Source organism: Callithrix jacchus, chromosome 16 (assembly GCF_049354715.1).
Source record: "Callithrix jacchus isolate 240 chromosome 16, calJac240_pri, whole genome shotgun sequence".
Classification (NCBI taxonomy): domain Eukaryota; kingdom Metazoa; phylum Chordata; class Mammalia; order Primates; family Cebidae; genus Callithrix; species Callithrix jacchus.
The window spans coordinates 53428847-53443163 of NC_133517.1; the positions used below are offsets into that span (position 1 = coordinate 53428847).

Genomic DNA, 14317 nt, shown 5'->3' on the forward strand with positions numbered 1-14317 from the left:
AAAAAAAGACAGGGTCTTGCTCTGTCACCCAGACTGGAATGCACTGGCATGATCACAGCTCACTACAGCCCCAACCTCCTGGGCTCAAACAATCCTCCCAACTCAGCCTCTGGAGTAGCTGGAACCACAGGCACGCACCATGACACCTGGCTGTTAATAAGTTTCTGTTGTTGGCCAGGCGCAGTGGGTCACACCTTTAATCCTAGTACTTTGGGAGGCCAAGGCGGGTGGATCACCTAAGAGCAGGAGTTCAAGAAGGGCCTGGCCAATATGGTGAAACCTGTCTCTACTAAAAATACAAAAATTAGTCAGGTGTGGTGGCAGGCACCTGTAATCCCAGCTACTCAGGAGGCTAAGGCAGGACAATCACTTGAACCCAAGAGGCAGAGGTTGCAGTGAGCCGAGATCGCACCATTGCACTCCAGCCTGGGCAACAAGAGCAAAACTCTGTCTCAGGAGAAAAACAAATCATTAAAAGCTTTTTCTGCAGTGATTGAATTCAGACACTATTTCTCTTTAGTCTATTACTGTGATAAAGTGAACTGACAGCTCCTCAACGCTGGGCAGGCCTTGAGTTCTGAGCCAAACCCTCCCACAGAAGGTGCTTTGAAAAGTACAGTCTTGGCCAGGCGCCGTGGCTCACGCCTGTAATCCGAGCTCTTTGGGAGGACAAGGCGGGTAGATCACCTGAGGTCAGGAGTTCGAAACCATCCTGGCTAGCATGGTGAAACCCCGTCTCTACTAAAAATACAAAAAATTAGCCAGGTGTGGTGGTGGGCACCTGTAATCCCAGCTACTCGGAGGCTGAGGCAGGAGAATCACTTGTATCTGGAAGACAGATGTTGCGGTGAGCCAGGATTGTGCCATTGCACTCCAGCCTGGGTAACAAAAGCAAAACTCCATCTCAATAAATAAATAATAAAAGTACGTCCCTGGGTTCAGTAGCCTGCTACTTCATGCAAAACCTCGCGTCTATACTCATCATTACACACCTGCATTTCCTTACGCGGCTCTGACAGTGATTTGACCAAGACCTCACAGAATCAAGGAGGCAGCTCTAGATCTTTTTCTATTTCCAAATGTACTTGTACTGGACAGGAATTAATTGTTCCTCAAAAGTTTGGCAGAATTCAATCGTAAAACCATCTGGGTCCTGGGCTTTTTTTTTTTTTTTTTTAATTTCTTTTTTTTCTTTCATCCAGCCCAAAATGTCATGGGCTTGTTTTAAGGCAGAAATGTCTTAGAATATTATTTCCAAGGTCAGGAATGGTGGCTCATGCCACCCAGCACTTTGGGAGGCCGAGGCGGGTGGATCGCCTGAGGTCAGGAGTTCAAGACCAGCCTGGCCAACATTTTATTCTCTACTAAAAATACAAAAATTAGCCAGGCGCAGTGGCACGTGCCTGTAGCCCCAGCTACTAGGGAGGCTGAAGCAGGAGAATTGCTTGAACCTGGGAGGCGGAAGTTGCAGTGAGCTGAGATCGCGCCACTGCACTCCAGCCTGGGCAACAAAAGCAAAACTCTGTTTCAAAAACACGAAAAAAGAATATTATTTCTGTTGCTTTATTGGCTTATTTAAGTTCTCTACTGCTTTTCATACCAATCTTGACATTTTTATCTTTCCAGGAACCTAACCATTTCATACAGTTTTAAAAGTTGTTACCACGTAACCGTTCACAGTACTCGCATGATATTTACTAGCTCTGTGGCTGCCATCCCCTCTTCCCCTTTGTTTCTGGGATGCAGCCAGGACCATCCAGGTGGTGGAGGGTGGGGCCCGGCTGGAGTGGGCCAGGTGAGGGGCAGAGTGAAGCGGCGAACCCACGCCTCCCCTTCTTTTCAGAAAGTCTCCTTGCGGATTTCACCACACCAGCATCTCTAGCTTTCTGGTCCTCTCCTCTCTCATCCGGAAAGTCCCATAGGCAAATGAGCCCCACTGCCAAGGCCATGGGTGACCCAGCACCTTTGTCCCTCAATCATTTTCAGATCTCATTCACCCAACCTGGAGAGAGGTCCCCACTGCTCAGCCTCCTCCCAGATCGCTTCTTCTCCAGCAGGGTCTTCAAGACCCCTCCCCTGCAGCCCAGGGCCTCTCCTCTGCTCCTCTGAGCTCAGTCCCCAGAAACCCCAGGCAGTCTCAGGCCTCCAACTGGTGCTTTGGCCATGCTGACCTTTCTCCCAGACCTCCTGTACCGGGCCTGCACTGGGCCTGAGCACCTACTCCTGCCACCTTCATGCTGGGGACTCCTATGTCACCTGCACTGCCACTGCTGGGCAGGGTAAGAGCATGGCGACATCGCTAAGAAGTCACCCGGGCAAATTTCAGGGAATACCCACTCCTTAGCCTCATGTGGCTGAGCTGTCCACCTGAGTTACTTTCTGTATGCCTCATCTGGCAATTTTACAGTGAGGGGTCTATAGCACCAGGACCCGCCCCCCTCATGCCCGCCTCCTACCTGGGAATGCAGTGCAGCCAGGAGGGCATCCAGCTGGGTGTCCAGTGTGCGGCTGCCCACACTCACAGCCGCCTCGAGGATCTGGCCCAGGCTCTGCTCGGGGTAGGGAGAAGAGGCCACCAGTCCTACCTCCAGCCCCCTGAACTGACTGTGAGGTCAACCAGAGCCTTGCAGTTGGGCCACAGGAAGACATGGGCCAGGAGTACATGGGCCCCATTTTGGGGCTCAAATGAGGAGGCCCTTTATCTACCTCTACAGCTCAGAGCTGGGGAGGAGTGTGATGAGGGCCCAGGAAAGGGGCTCCCTAGGCCACAGGTGCCAAAGACCAAGAGGTCCTTGCAATGCAATGGGAAAGCAAAGCAATGGGAAAACTCTAAGCTGGTCCCTGCAAGAACTCTGCCCTTCATAGCCCACCACTGAGCCCTAGCAGAGGACTCAGGACCGCCCCTGTGAAGTCTGATTAGAGGGGTCCTTGAGGACTAGGTAGGTAGGCAGGTAGACCTGCCCTGACTGCAGATACCTTGGACACGTAGAAGGTCTCTGAGTGCTTCTTGTAGAGGGCGAGGATCCCAGGGAGGAGCTTGGGCAGCTGCTCTTCCAGCCTCTCACTGGGCAACAGATGGCTCATAGGCCCCAGAGCCTCCACCACGGCGAGTCGGAGCTGAGAGGGGACAGTGGGCAGGAAGCTCACACAGCTCAGTCAACACCAACTGCTCAGAGCATGTCCAGCAACCACCCAGGACAGAGGTGAGCAAACACAGGATACCAGTGGGTGCTACAGGGGCTGGGAAGTAAGCCAGAACCCAGCAGGCAGCTGTGGGGTTACCAAGGCAAGCTAGATGGTGACCAGGTCAACAGGGTTTGTAGGAAAGGCTCAGTGTCCTGCCAGCAGCACTGGGTCTCCAGGCAGAAGAAAAACTCATAGTGACTGGGCCCCTCTGGCACCCGTCACAAGTATGGGACCCGTATGTAGGTGGGGTCCTGAGCAGGTATGTCAGCCTAAAGGTGGCTGGGCACAGTGGCTCACACCTGTAATCCCAGAGTTTTGGGAGGCAAAGGTGGGTAGATCACCTGAGGTTGGAAGGTCAAGACCAGCCTGGCCAACATGGCAAAACCTCATCTCTACTAAAAATACAAAAATTAGCCAGGTATGGTGGTGGGCGCCTGTAATCCTAGCTACTCAGGAGAATGAGGCATGAGAATCACTTGAACCCAGGAGGCGGAGTCTACAGTGAGCCAAGATCATGCCACCGCACTCCAGCTTGGGTGACAGTGAGACTCTGTCTCAAAATAAACAAATAAATAAATATAAATAAAGGTGAGCCACTTCTGCTCTCCAATGCAACACCACCACCCTCTGATCAATTTGCCATGGGCAGGGAACATGGGGAGGAAAGCGCCCTGGCATCAGGTGTAGACTGAGGCAGCCGCGGGGCATACCTTGGCTTCTCTACTCTGCAGCCAGTGGTGGAAGAGAACATCGTAGGCGCTGAAGATGTCGGTGGTGAAGGCATCCTTCCTGACTGTGGGGTCTGGGGCTCGGTCCAGGTTAGCCAGGTACTCCAGGGCACCCTCGCTGAAGCGCTGCAGAGCTATGACACCGGCCAGTGGTGAGGGGCTGCAGACCATGGGCTTGTGACCATTCCCAACACCTACGTCTGCAGCCTGCCCCTTCCAGAAATCCCATGGCAGCCTGCAAGACGCCCTCCCTAGTACACCAGCCAAGCACAGAACTCCAGGACTATACAGAGGTGAAAGGTGTCCCTCCAAATTCATGGACTTATTGGAATTAGGGTCTTTGCAGATGTGACTCTTTTGTTTTAGAGACAGAGTCTCAATCTGCCACCCAGGCTGGAGTGCAGTGGCTTGATCTCAACTCAGTGCAACCTTTGCCTTCCGGGTTCAAGGGATGTTTTGCCTCAGCCTCCCAACTAGCCGTTGGGTACGTACCACCCTGCCTGGCTAATTTTATATTTTTAGTAGACACAGGGTTTCACCATGTTGGCCAGGCTGGTCTCAAACTGCTGACCTCAAGTGATCTGCCCACCTTGGCCTCCCGAAGTGCTGGGATTACAGGCATGAGCCCCAGTGCCCAGCCAGATGTGACTGTTAAAATGAAGTCACAGCAAAGTAGGGTGGGCCATAACTCCAACATGACAGCATCCTTACAAGAAGAGACACAGGCTGGGCGCGGTGGCTCACGCCTGTAATCCCAGCACTTTGGGAGGCTGAGGCGGGTGGATCATGAGGTCAGAAGATTGAGACCATCCTGGCCAACATGGTAAAACCCTGTCTTTAAAAAAAAAAAAAAGTTATTGGGAAAAGAAAATAAGAGACACAGAGGCAGGGGGAAGATGGACATGTGACACGGAGGCACAGATGGGCAAGGCAGCCTCAGGTCAAGGATGCCCAGAATCCATGGCCCAGAGGCCTGAAATGAATGATCTCTCTGGGTCCCCAAGAAGGAACCAATCCTGCCAACATCTTGAGCTCAGACTTCCGGCCTCCTAAACTGTGAGAAAATACAATTCTGTTGTTTGAAGCCACCTGATTTGCACTTGGTGCTTTGTCACCAAAGGAAACCGGTGAAAGTACCACCCTCCTCCCAAAAATGCCCTCTGGCCACAGGTTCCTGCCAACTCCAGTCTGCCAGAGACAAGAGGAGCAGCACCACGCCCACCCACCCTCACAGACAGACTTGTGAAACACATTCTGCTGAAGGCTGCCGTGGCGGGCACAGTACGGGCAGGAAGAGCCACAGGGAGAACAATGGCCTGGGCGGAGGGGTACCAGGACTCCAGGGTCAGCATGAGGCCCTCCCACAGGTGGGCAGCTCCTGACAGTGCACTGGTGCCTATGGATGAGACCTGTGGACGTGACTCAGCTATGGCCTTGGGCCAACTGTGCGGGCAGAGCTGGGAGCAGGCAGAGGCCTGGGCAGGTGGCCGCCTGGGCTTCAAGTGGCATGGACATATGGGTGGAGAGTCAGAAAACATTGGCTATGGGGCCTGGAGCCCAGGACATGGGCCTAACTTAGGTGCAGATGTGTGAGTGGTCAGTGGGCCTGGGCCCTAGGTAAAGGGGAAACATGGGGGCACAGGGAGAGAAAACTGAGGCCAACACCTGTCACACAGCCCTGCTAAGGACCAGGTGGAGAGGTAGAAACTGGAGGAGGAAACACAAAGGGACCCTGAGCTCCAGGGCAAAGTCCAGAGGTCCTGAGAGGACACGTCCACTACACGGGGAGGAGACTACACACGGCATAAGACCAAGGGGTGCTGCTGGGACCACCTCGGCTGCCCCAATCTCGAGTTCTTCTGATGGGCCCACTCTCTCCAGAGTGGCTGCTGACTGCCATTTCCAGCAGCACTGCTGCAGGCCCTGCTCCAGTGTATATTCTAATCTTGGCATTGTCAGACAATTACTGTTAATTTTCTCCAAACCGCTTAATGTGAGATGATACTTCTTTGAAACTAGTGGGCTGATCACCTTTCTATGTGTATGATGGCTGATGGCTGGTTGTGTGGCTCTGGACTTTTCTTCCCCCATTTCTCTGAGCTGTAGTCTCCCTTTCTGATTTCATAGCAGTTCTCCCCACTTCTGCTTTAAAGAGCAGCTCAGAGGTATTGGCCAGACTGCCCAGGCCTAGTCCTGGCTCTTCCACTCTCCAGCTGCATGGCCTGGGACGAGTTACTCAGCCACTCTGTGCCTCAATTTCCTCACCTATAAGATGAGGCAGTGACTGGGTATGCTAGTTCATACCTGTAATCCCTGCACTTTGGGAGGCCGAGACAGGTGGATCACTTGAGGCCAGGAGTTCGAGACCAGCCTGGCCAACAGGGTAAAACCCCATCTCTACTAAAATACAAAAAATTAGCTGGGCATGGTGGCAGTTGCCTGTAACCCCAACTACTCAGAAGGCTGAGGCAGGAGAGTCACTTGAACCCTGGAGGCGGACGTTGCAGTGAACTGAGATCACACCACTAAACTCCAGCCTGGGCGACAGTGAGAGACTCTAAGTAAAAAAAGAAATGGGGCAGTGGTAGCTCCTGACTGCTGTGAGGCCCCACCGGGGCTGATGCAGATGTGGTGCAGAGGGCAGGTTGGGGTATACGCGCCATTTCCCACTGGCCTTAGGCCCTGTCCACTGCTGCTCCCAGAGCCATGGCTGAGCCCTTCCACTTCTTACAAAGCAGAGAAAGGTTTTTGTAGTATCTTCTTTGGTAATTCTTTTTCTTGTTGATGTTCACCTACAGTTCTGTGCATTTTTTCAGATCTTCTGATGAGCAAATTTCTTTGATTTGCCATGTCAAACCTGTTAATCTTTTCCTTGGTGATTCATACTTTTTGTATCTAACTTTAAACCCAGCTTGTAAGAACCAAAGGGTGCAGGTGCTCCCGACAGTCCTGCGAGGCTTGCCGGCCCCTGGCTCTCCCTGCTTGGGCAACCATCTCACACCCTTTTCTTGCCACAAATCCCTCATCACAATGGGCTAACAACCTCACCGAAGAGGACCCTGAGACCACTGGAACCCACACCTATGCTCTGTGATTCCTACACCCCCAACCTGGCTCCCGCATAGCCAGTGGTCCCCAGAAAACCTCCCTCTGGCACCAACCCTGCAGCAGGGTCCTGTCCCAAACCTGCAAGAGCAAAGGCCCTGAGAAGCATCATCCAGACAAAACATCTGCAGCTGCACCCTCATCCCTTCACGAGGCCACTGGCCGCCTTCTAGCCCTGCCTTCAGGATCACCAGCAACCCCAGGAGCTAACCCAATGGTCAACTCAGGCCCTGTGGGTCTCTCATTAGAAGCTCACCAGAATCTGTGATGATAGATTAACAGAGGAGCTGGTGCCTTTGAGTCTAGTACAGGAATGCAGATCATCTTTAGCTGCCGAGCCTCCAACAGCATCCTGCTAAACCCTGCTCACCGCTAATAATTTGTGGGAATGTGTTGGGATTTTTATATAAACAATTTTATTAAGTGAAGACCAAAAACCTTTGGTTTCTTCCATTCCTTATTTGTCTGGGTGGTAGACTGTAGGGTTTTTTTGTTTGTTTGTTTTTGTTTTTGAGAAGCATTTCGGTCTGTTACTGAGGCTGAAGTGTAGGGACACGATCTTAGCCCACTGCAGCCTCAACCTTCTGGGCTCAAGTGATTCTCCCACCTCAGCCTCCCAAGTAGCTAGGAATACAGGTGTGTGTCATTGTATCTGGCTAATTTTATGTTATTTTTTAGAGACAGAAGTCTCACCATGACACCCAAATTGGTTTCAAACTCCTGGGCTCAAGTGATCCAACCACCTTGGCCTCCCAAAGTGCTGGAATCACAGGTGTGGGCCACTGTGCCCGGCCTGAATTTTTAGTAAGAATCCTCAGCCTCCCAAAGTGCTGGAATCACAGGTGTGGGCCACTGTGCCCGGCCTGAATTTTTAGTAAGAATCAACAAGGGCGGTGGCCTTGTGGTTTTCCTTCCTATGTCAATCCGTGTGAGGGTCCATCCTCCCAATGTGGAGGTGGCCTCTCAGTCCTGGGGTGACCCCCTCTCAGAACACAGGCAATATGGATTTTGTTCTATGGTAAGCAATCACAGCGGGGTATGCAAGGTGATAGGAATCTGCTTTGCTCCAAGTTCTGGGGTATGAAGGGTCACCATACCCCAACAAGGGTACCCGAAACCAACTCAGACTCGGGTCCAGCAGCAGGGGCATGGAGGAGGGCAGACTCTGAGTGAAGATGGCCCTAGGTCTCTTTTTTGGTGATGCTCAGGTTAGAAAAAGAATTTGGGGCTGGGCGCAGTGGCTCAAGCCTGCAATCCCAGCACTTTGGGAGGCCAAGGCGAGCAGATCACCTAGGTTCAGGAGTTTGAGACCAGCCTGACCAACATGGTGAAATTCCGTCTCTACTGAAAATACAAAAATTAGCCAGGCATGGTAGTGGGTACCTGTAATCCCAGCTACTTGGGAGGCTGAGGCAAGAGAATCACTTGAATCTGGGAGGCAGAGGTTGCAGTGAGCTGAGATCGCGCCACTGCACTCCAGCCTGGGCGACAGAGTGAGACTCTGTCCCAAAAAAAAGAAAAAAAAATTTCGAAACTGTCATTTTTGTTTCATTTCCCCTGAGGACTGGGAGAGCCCACTGTGGAGCCCGAGAAGGACTGCCCAGGGACTGGCGCTCTCCCAGAGCACTCGCTGCCTGGCTTTCAGAGGTGGCTGCACTGGGCAGACAGTACCTTGGTGGTTCTTGCTGGCCCCCTGCAGTCCCTGCGCTGCCCCTCACTGTCTCAGCACCATCCCTCATCCTCCCTTCCAAGGTCCCCGCACCTCCCCTCACAATTCCCCCCAAAGTCCCCTTGTGGTCCCCACACCACCCCTTGCTGTCCCCACATCTATTTATCTCCTCTTTACCACTTGGCTTGTTTCTCCCTTTTCTCTTGATTAGCGCAACAGCTTAATTATTTAATTCACTTTTTTCAAAGAACTAGGTATAAAACATGTTTTGCCAATTGCTTATTTTCTAATGCATTAGTTTCTGTGTTTTCTGCCTTGCTCAGGTCTGGGCAGGTGAGAAGAGGACCACAGCAACGATAAAAATTGCAACAGCCTGACACATACAGTGAGACGGGAGGGCTCAGCTCCCACCTCCCACCCTGCAGAGGCCACAGAAGCCAGGAAGAGTCAGGTGGCACAGCACTGGAATTCCAGTGGAACCAGCAGTCATGCCCACTCCCTTACTCTTTAGTGGAAATGGTTGTAACTGTTTCTAGACTGTATTTGGTTCTCTTTTCACACTGGCTCTGTCCTCATAGGACCCTGCCGTTTCTCACTTTCACCTCTTTATCTTGCTATTTCTATCCTCTATCTCATCAACCCAACTATGTTACTTTCTGCTCTAATGCTCCTTTTATTTATGCTGATGTGTATGTTTTGTGTTGTAACTGACACTGCTGGTCCTGGGCCCATGGAGAGCTGCTGGCCCCACACCAGAGTTCAGACCCTGCACTCCAGTGGAGCAGTGCTTCCACAGCCATGTACCCCAGGCCAGAGCCACTGCCTGCCATGCAGCCTGACTGGGACACCAACACTGAGTAGGACACTTCAACCCAGCCTGTTTACTAGGCTAATGACTCAACTTAAGGGCTCCCCAGTCCAACAGAAAGAATAACCTTGAACCCGACAACTACATGAGGATAAACCATGGTTACAAATTCTCAGGAGAGGGGATTGAAAGAAAATTCTAAACAAAACAGACTACCTCCCAGGGCGCAAAGTGGAAGGTTCCTCATCAATCACCTTTTTGCTGAGGGGGGGCCTTGGAGGGTCTGATATAAGTGGGCTCTGGCCCAATGCAAAGAAAGGCCTTGTCTTCCATGTGAAATCAAGGCAGGCAGGTGCCTGGGGCCACTGGAGACCTAACCCTCATTTCTCTTAGTCTCTGTGCCCTAGGTTTCTCCTTCTGATTGGTCAAGCTGAGGTCAGAAGCTGACCTAAGATTGGTGAGGTCAACTCATCAGCATTCCAGGTATTCTGTAGTGGGAGTGTTTTTCGGGGTAATAGACCACCATATTGCCAGAAGCAGAAAGCCTACCCCTATTGTGTTACTAGATTGTGATTTTTTTTTTTTTAAGACAGTCTTGCTCTGTCACCAGGCTGGAGTGCAGTGGCTTGATCTCAGTTCACTGTAGCCTCCACCTCCCAGGCTCAAGCAATCCTCTTGCTTCAGCCTCCCAAGGAGCTGAGACTACAGGCGTGCTACCATGCCTGGCAAATATTTTAAAATATTTTTTGTAAAGATGGGGTCTTACCATGTTTTCCAGGCTGGTCTCGAATTCCTGGGCTCAAGTGATCCTCCCACCTTTGCCTCCCAAAGTACTAGGATTACAGGCATAAGCCACCATACCCAGCTGGTTTTTATTTTTTTGTTTGAGACACAGTCTCATTCAGTCACACGGGCTGGAGTACAGTGGCACAATCTTGGCTCACTGCAGTGGTGCAATCTTGGCTCACTGCAGCCTCCACCTCCCAGGCTCACCCAATCCCTCTGTTTCAGCCAGAGTAGCAGGGACTACAGGCCTGCACCACCATGCCTGGCTAATTTTTTGGTATTTTTAGTAGAGATGGGGTTTTGCCATGTTGGCCAGACCCGTCTTTACCTCAAGTGATTTGCCTGCCTTGGCCTCCCAAAGTGCAGGGATTACAGGCATGAGATACTGCAACCGGCCACTGGGGCATGCTTTTGAGTCATCTCTTGACCTCCCGTCTGTTAATTCTTTCTAGGGTGCCTCTGACTGGAATGCAGGCTTCAGGGTTCAGCCTGCTAGTTCGTTCTTCTCTTTCTCTCCTAGTTTCCATATTTTTGACTTTTTCCTCTATTTTCTGGAAATTTCCACAACTCTCTCTTCCAATGTTTATATTATTTTTTCCATTTCTATTATGGCATCTTTAATTCACAGAAAGTCAATTTTATTTTCTGAATGTGGCTTCTTCATGGTGATACCTCTTGTCCCACGAATGTGTGGTTTCCACTGATTTCCCTGAGAATATTAATCAGGGATTCTCTTTCTCTGTTATTTTCTTCTCCTTGAACCACCTGCAGCCCCAATTAGTGTCTCTTTCTTTTGCTGTTGCCTTTCCTACTGGAGGGGTTCCTCAGCTGGGAGGAATTACTGGCTGCCTGCCCTGCTGGACAGTTTGGCCAGGCCAGCCATGCTCCCACCACTGGAGCCTTCCCCGAGGCTCCTCACCTCCTAGCTGCAGTGCCCTGAGGGCACTCCTGTCCTTGGCACAGTGCCTGTCCCGGCTGGACCCGAGCCTTTCCGAAGTGGACACAGGCCTGCTACCCCCACCACTAAGTCTCACCCGGTTAATATGGGCTCTGCTGGCCCCGGGCTGCTCCAGCCAGCAGGACCACCACCCTCTCCAGATGCATACAGGAAATGTTCCATTTGTGGTGGGGAGCATACGTCCCACACAAGGAGGCCCCACAGAATCCCCACTGGCTGAACCCACGTGTTTGACACAGAAAATGCCAACATGGTAGGACCCGGAGTAGCTGCAGGTCTCCTATGAAGGTAAGCAAGAGGTGCTCAGAACTGCAAGTCAGTTTCTGCTTAGAGCCTCAGCAGCTGAAGTTATCAAGGCCATGTACTTCCCAGAGGAGACAGAGACACAGGGCTCAGCAGGCGCCCCATCCTCAAGTCTCTGCCCTGTAGCCTGGACAGCTCGTTCTGTGTTCCTGGTAGGTCAGCTGAGTCCACACCCACACCCACTCACACCCACACTCATTTCCACTCTGTTCCTTCACACCTGGCTTAGCATGCAGCTGCCCCCATCCTGTCACCAATCCCATTTTTAGCCAAAACTGGCCGCAAGGTTACCATCCCTTCTACCCAAGGGGCTCTGCCCTCACCCACAGGTGAGAAAGAGCCTGTGAAGGAGTACCCCAACGATGAAAGCATCCATCGAAGAGGAGGGCCAGGAGAGATAGAGTGAGTGCAGGGGCTAGGGGGAGGGTGGTGAAGCCCTGTGATCTGAACCATGAGCAGAGCAGGCAGGCCCAAATGCTCCAGACCAACCCTTCTGCCAACGGAGCCCAGCCCAGCTCTGTAACCACACCCTCCATGCTCAGAAAACATGCCCTGCACAGGCCCTACCAGGCCCCCCGCCCGAGTCACCGGGCCCTCCCACACCGGCTTCCTCCCCAGCCTGGGACCAACACACCCGTGCCCCGCCCCCCCAGGGCTGGGTCTTTACAAGAGGCAGGTCCTCCCAGCCATCTACCAGGGCTGGCTGTCTTCTGGACACAGGACACTGGGAACAGGAGGCTGTGGGCTGAGGGCACTAAGGGCACCTCAGGATCTCCAATCTCCACACCCCCTTCCAACAGGAATGCCCTCCAATCCCACCAACCACTCCCCACTCTCAGGGGCAGCTGAAACTAAGGTCCAGGCCCATGACATGCCTGTGGTCCCCTGCCAGGCACACAAAGGGTTGTGGGCATTGCTGCCAGGAAAAGGACTCCTGGGAGAGGGTGGGGGTGAATGAAAGTGCCCCCATCCTCTGGATCCTTAGATGCCCAGGGAGTGGCCACTTTTCTAGCCTGGAATGGGAAGGAAAACAAAGTCATGGCTTGGAAGAAATCTCTTCCTGCCCCCCCAACTATGTCCAGGCCTCAGTGGACCCACAGTGTAAGGTGGGGGGCTCCCCAGGAGCAGAAAGAGACAAGGGACAGAGGCTATGCAGCCCCACATGGGACCCTCCAGCCAGCAGCCTCAGCCAGGGGGCCCCTCCTTCTAACAGCCCCGCTTCCTGCAGCCTAAAGGGCCCACCTGCCCCCACAATCAGGCATGCTTGCACACAGCCCCCCAAAAATGGGCACTTCAGACAGAAGATGACAAGGCTGCCTCTTACCAGAGCAGAACGCCATGCGCACCGTGTCCTGCTTGGCCATGCCCAGCACAGGCAACAGGGAGCTCAGGATGGATGGCAGGAAGGGAACTACACCAAAAGCTGTGAGAGAGGACACTGTCAGAGGCCTCTGCCAACCCTTCCAGTGCCCTGTGCTCCTCCCATGGGCGCCCTGAGCCCCTACAGCCAGGGGCAGGCTGCGCGTCACCTACCATTGGCCACTGAGAGGCTGGCGAGTGTGTGCAGCACGGCGCAGTGTGGCAGGGCCCCGGGCTGCAGCCTGTGCAGCAGCTCCTCCATCACCTTGCTGATGAACTGCCTTCCCAGGGCCACCAGGACGCCACTCACTGCCTGCTGCCAGTCCCCGACCAGGTCCTGAACCGAAAACACCAGCAGGTAGAACCTCTCCCTAAAATCTCCCAAAAGGCGAGACCAAGACGTTCTGCCCTCAGTCGCTGCCAGCCTCGGACAAACACACAGTTTTTAGCGTCCCCAGAAAGTGCGGGTCAGAGAAGGGGGCAGGCACAGCCTTTCTTGGCTGCTGCCAAGAGACCCGACACACACAGGAGAAGCAGAGCCCTGGTGAGAGGGGGCTGCTCTCAGTGCCCCGAGAGAGTTAGGCCCAGCAGAGCCCTGCACCAACCCCAATACTGGGCACAGCCCTAGGCCCCAGCCGCACGCACACCACTGCCCAGCGTGTGCTGAGTTTCGGCAACTTGCTCTCTGCTTCAGTTACTGCCTCTGAAAATCACAGGGGACTATCCCCTGCCCTTGCATGGTGGTGCATGGGACCAAGGGGCCTCTGCCAGCCCAAGGCAGCCAAACGCCACACACCCTACATTCTCAAGGCTGCTGGGTAGAAAGGCCAAGAAACAGCTTCCCTTCCCGAGCCAGGACTGAGTCTGCAAGGCCAGAGGGCCTGCTGCATACCTTCATCCTGGTCATCTCGCTGGAGGCCAGAAGGATGATGGTGCTGGCTGTGTCCTTGTCCAGCTCACTGGCACGACTGCTCAGGACCCTCTCCATGGCCCTCAGGACTGCTGCTCGGTATGGGTGCGCCAGCTGCAAAGAGATGCCATCCAGGACAGTCCCAGGTGAGCCCTGCACGCAGACGCTCTGAGTGCCTGTCACTATCTCGAGACAAGACAGCACAAATCTCTCTGCCCCAAGTGGAGGAGGGGAGGGACATACCTGATCACTCCTCACACCCTAAGAGCCGACCTGCAAGCCTCATACTCTCAGCCCATCTCCAGAAGGGTGGATGGTTATCCTGTGCCAGACAACCAACATGCAGAGGGCAAGGTCGGGGGGCTTCTCTCCTCCAGGGGCCGCCAGTAGGGTCTCCCAGTCACAAGATGCTCCCAGGACCCTTCTGCCTGCCTCCTCACCCCACCTTCCCCTGTCAGAGGAGGACATCCTCCTGTCCCCAGCTCAGCAGCCCTGGCCTCAGTCT

At 53.3% G+C, this 14317-nt stretch overlaps 1 protein-coding gene across 50 annotated transcripts in view; it reads right to left on the bottom strand.

The window, feature by feature from the left end:
- The window catches only part of MROH1 (maestro heat like repeat family member 1), a 109550-nt gene that overhangs the window by 64747 nt on the left and 30486 nt on the right, over positions 1–14317 (bottom strand). For 27 of the 50 annotated variants that reach the window (XR_013527973.1, XR_013527974.1, XM_078352911.1 and 24 more), the window contains 6 exons: positions 13795–13926; positions 13077–13239; positions 12868–12966; positions 3897–4048; positions 2977–3117; positions 2457–2549 (listed from right to left, as the gene is read on the bottom strand). Coding sequence is in view for 44 of the 50 variants with exons in the window: in XM_035276728.3 (XP_035132619.2) it covers positions 2457–2549; positions 2977–3117; positions 3897–4048; positions 12868–12966; positions 13077–13239; positions 13795–13926 (780 nt within the window). In the remaining 6 variants the exon portion in view is untranslated. Of the gene's footprint in view, positions 1–2456; positions 2550–2976; positions 3118–3896; positions 4075–12867; positions 12967–13076; positions 13274–13794; positions 13927–14317 lie in introns of all 50 variants that reach the window. The other 23 variants (XR_013527971.1, XR_013527972.1, XR_004735183.3 and 20 more) reach the window with 5 other exon arrangements.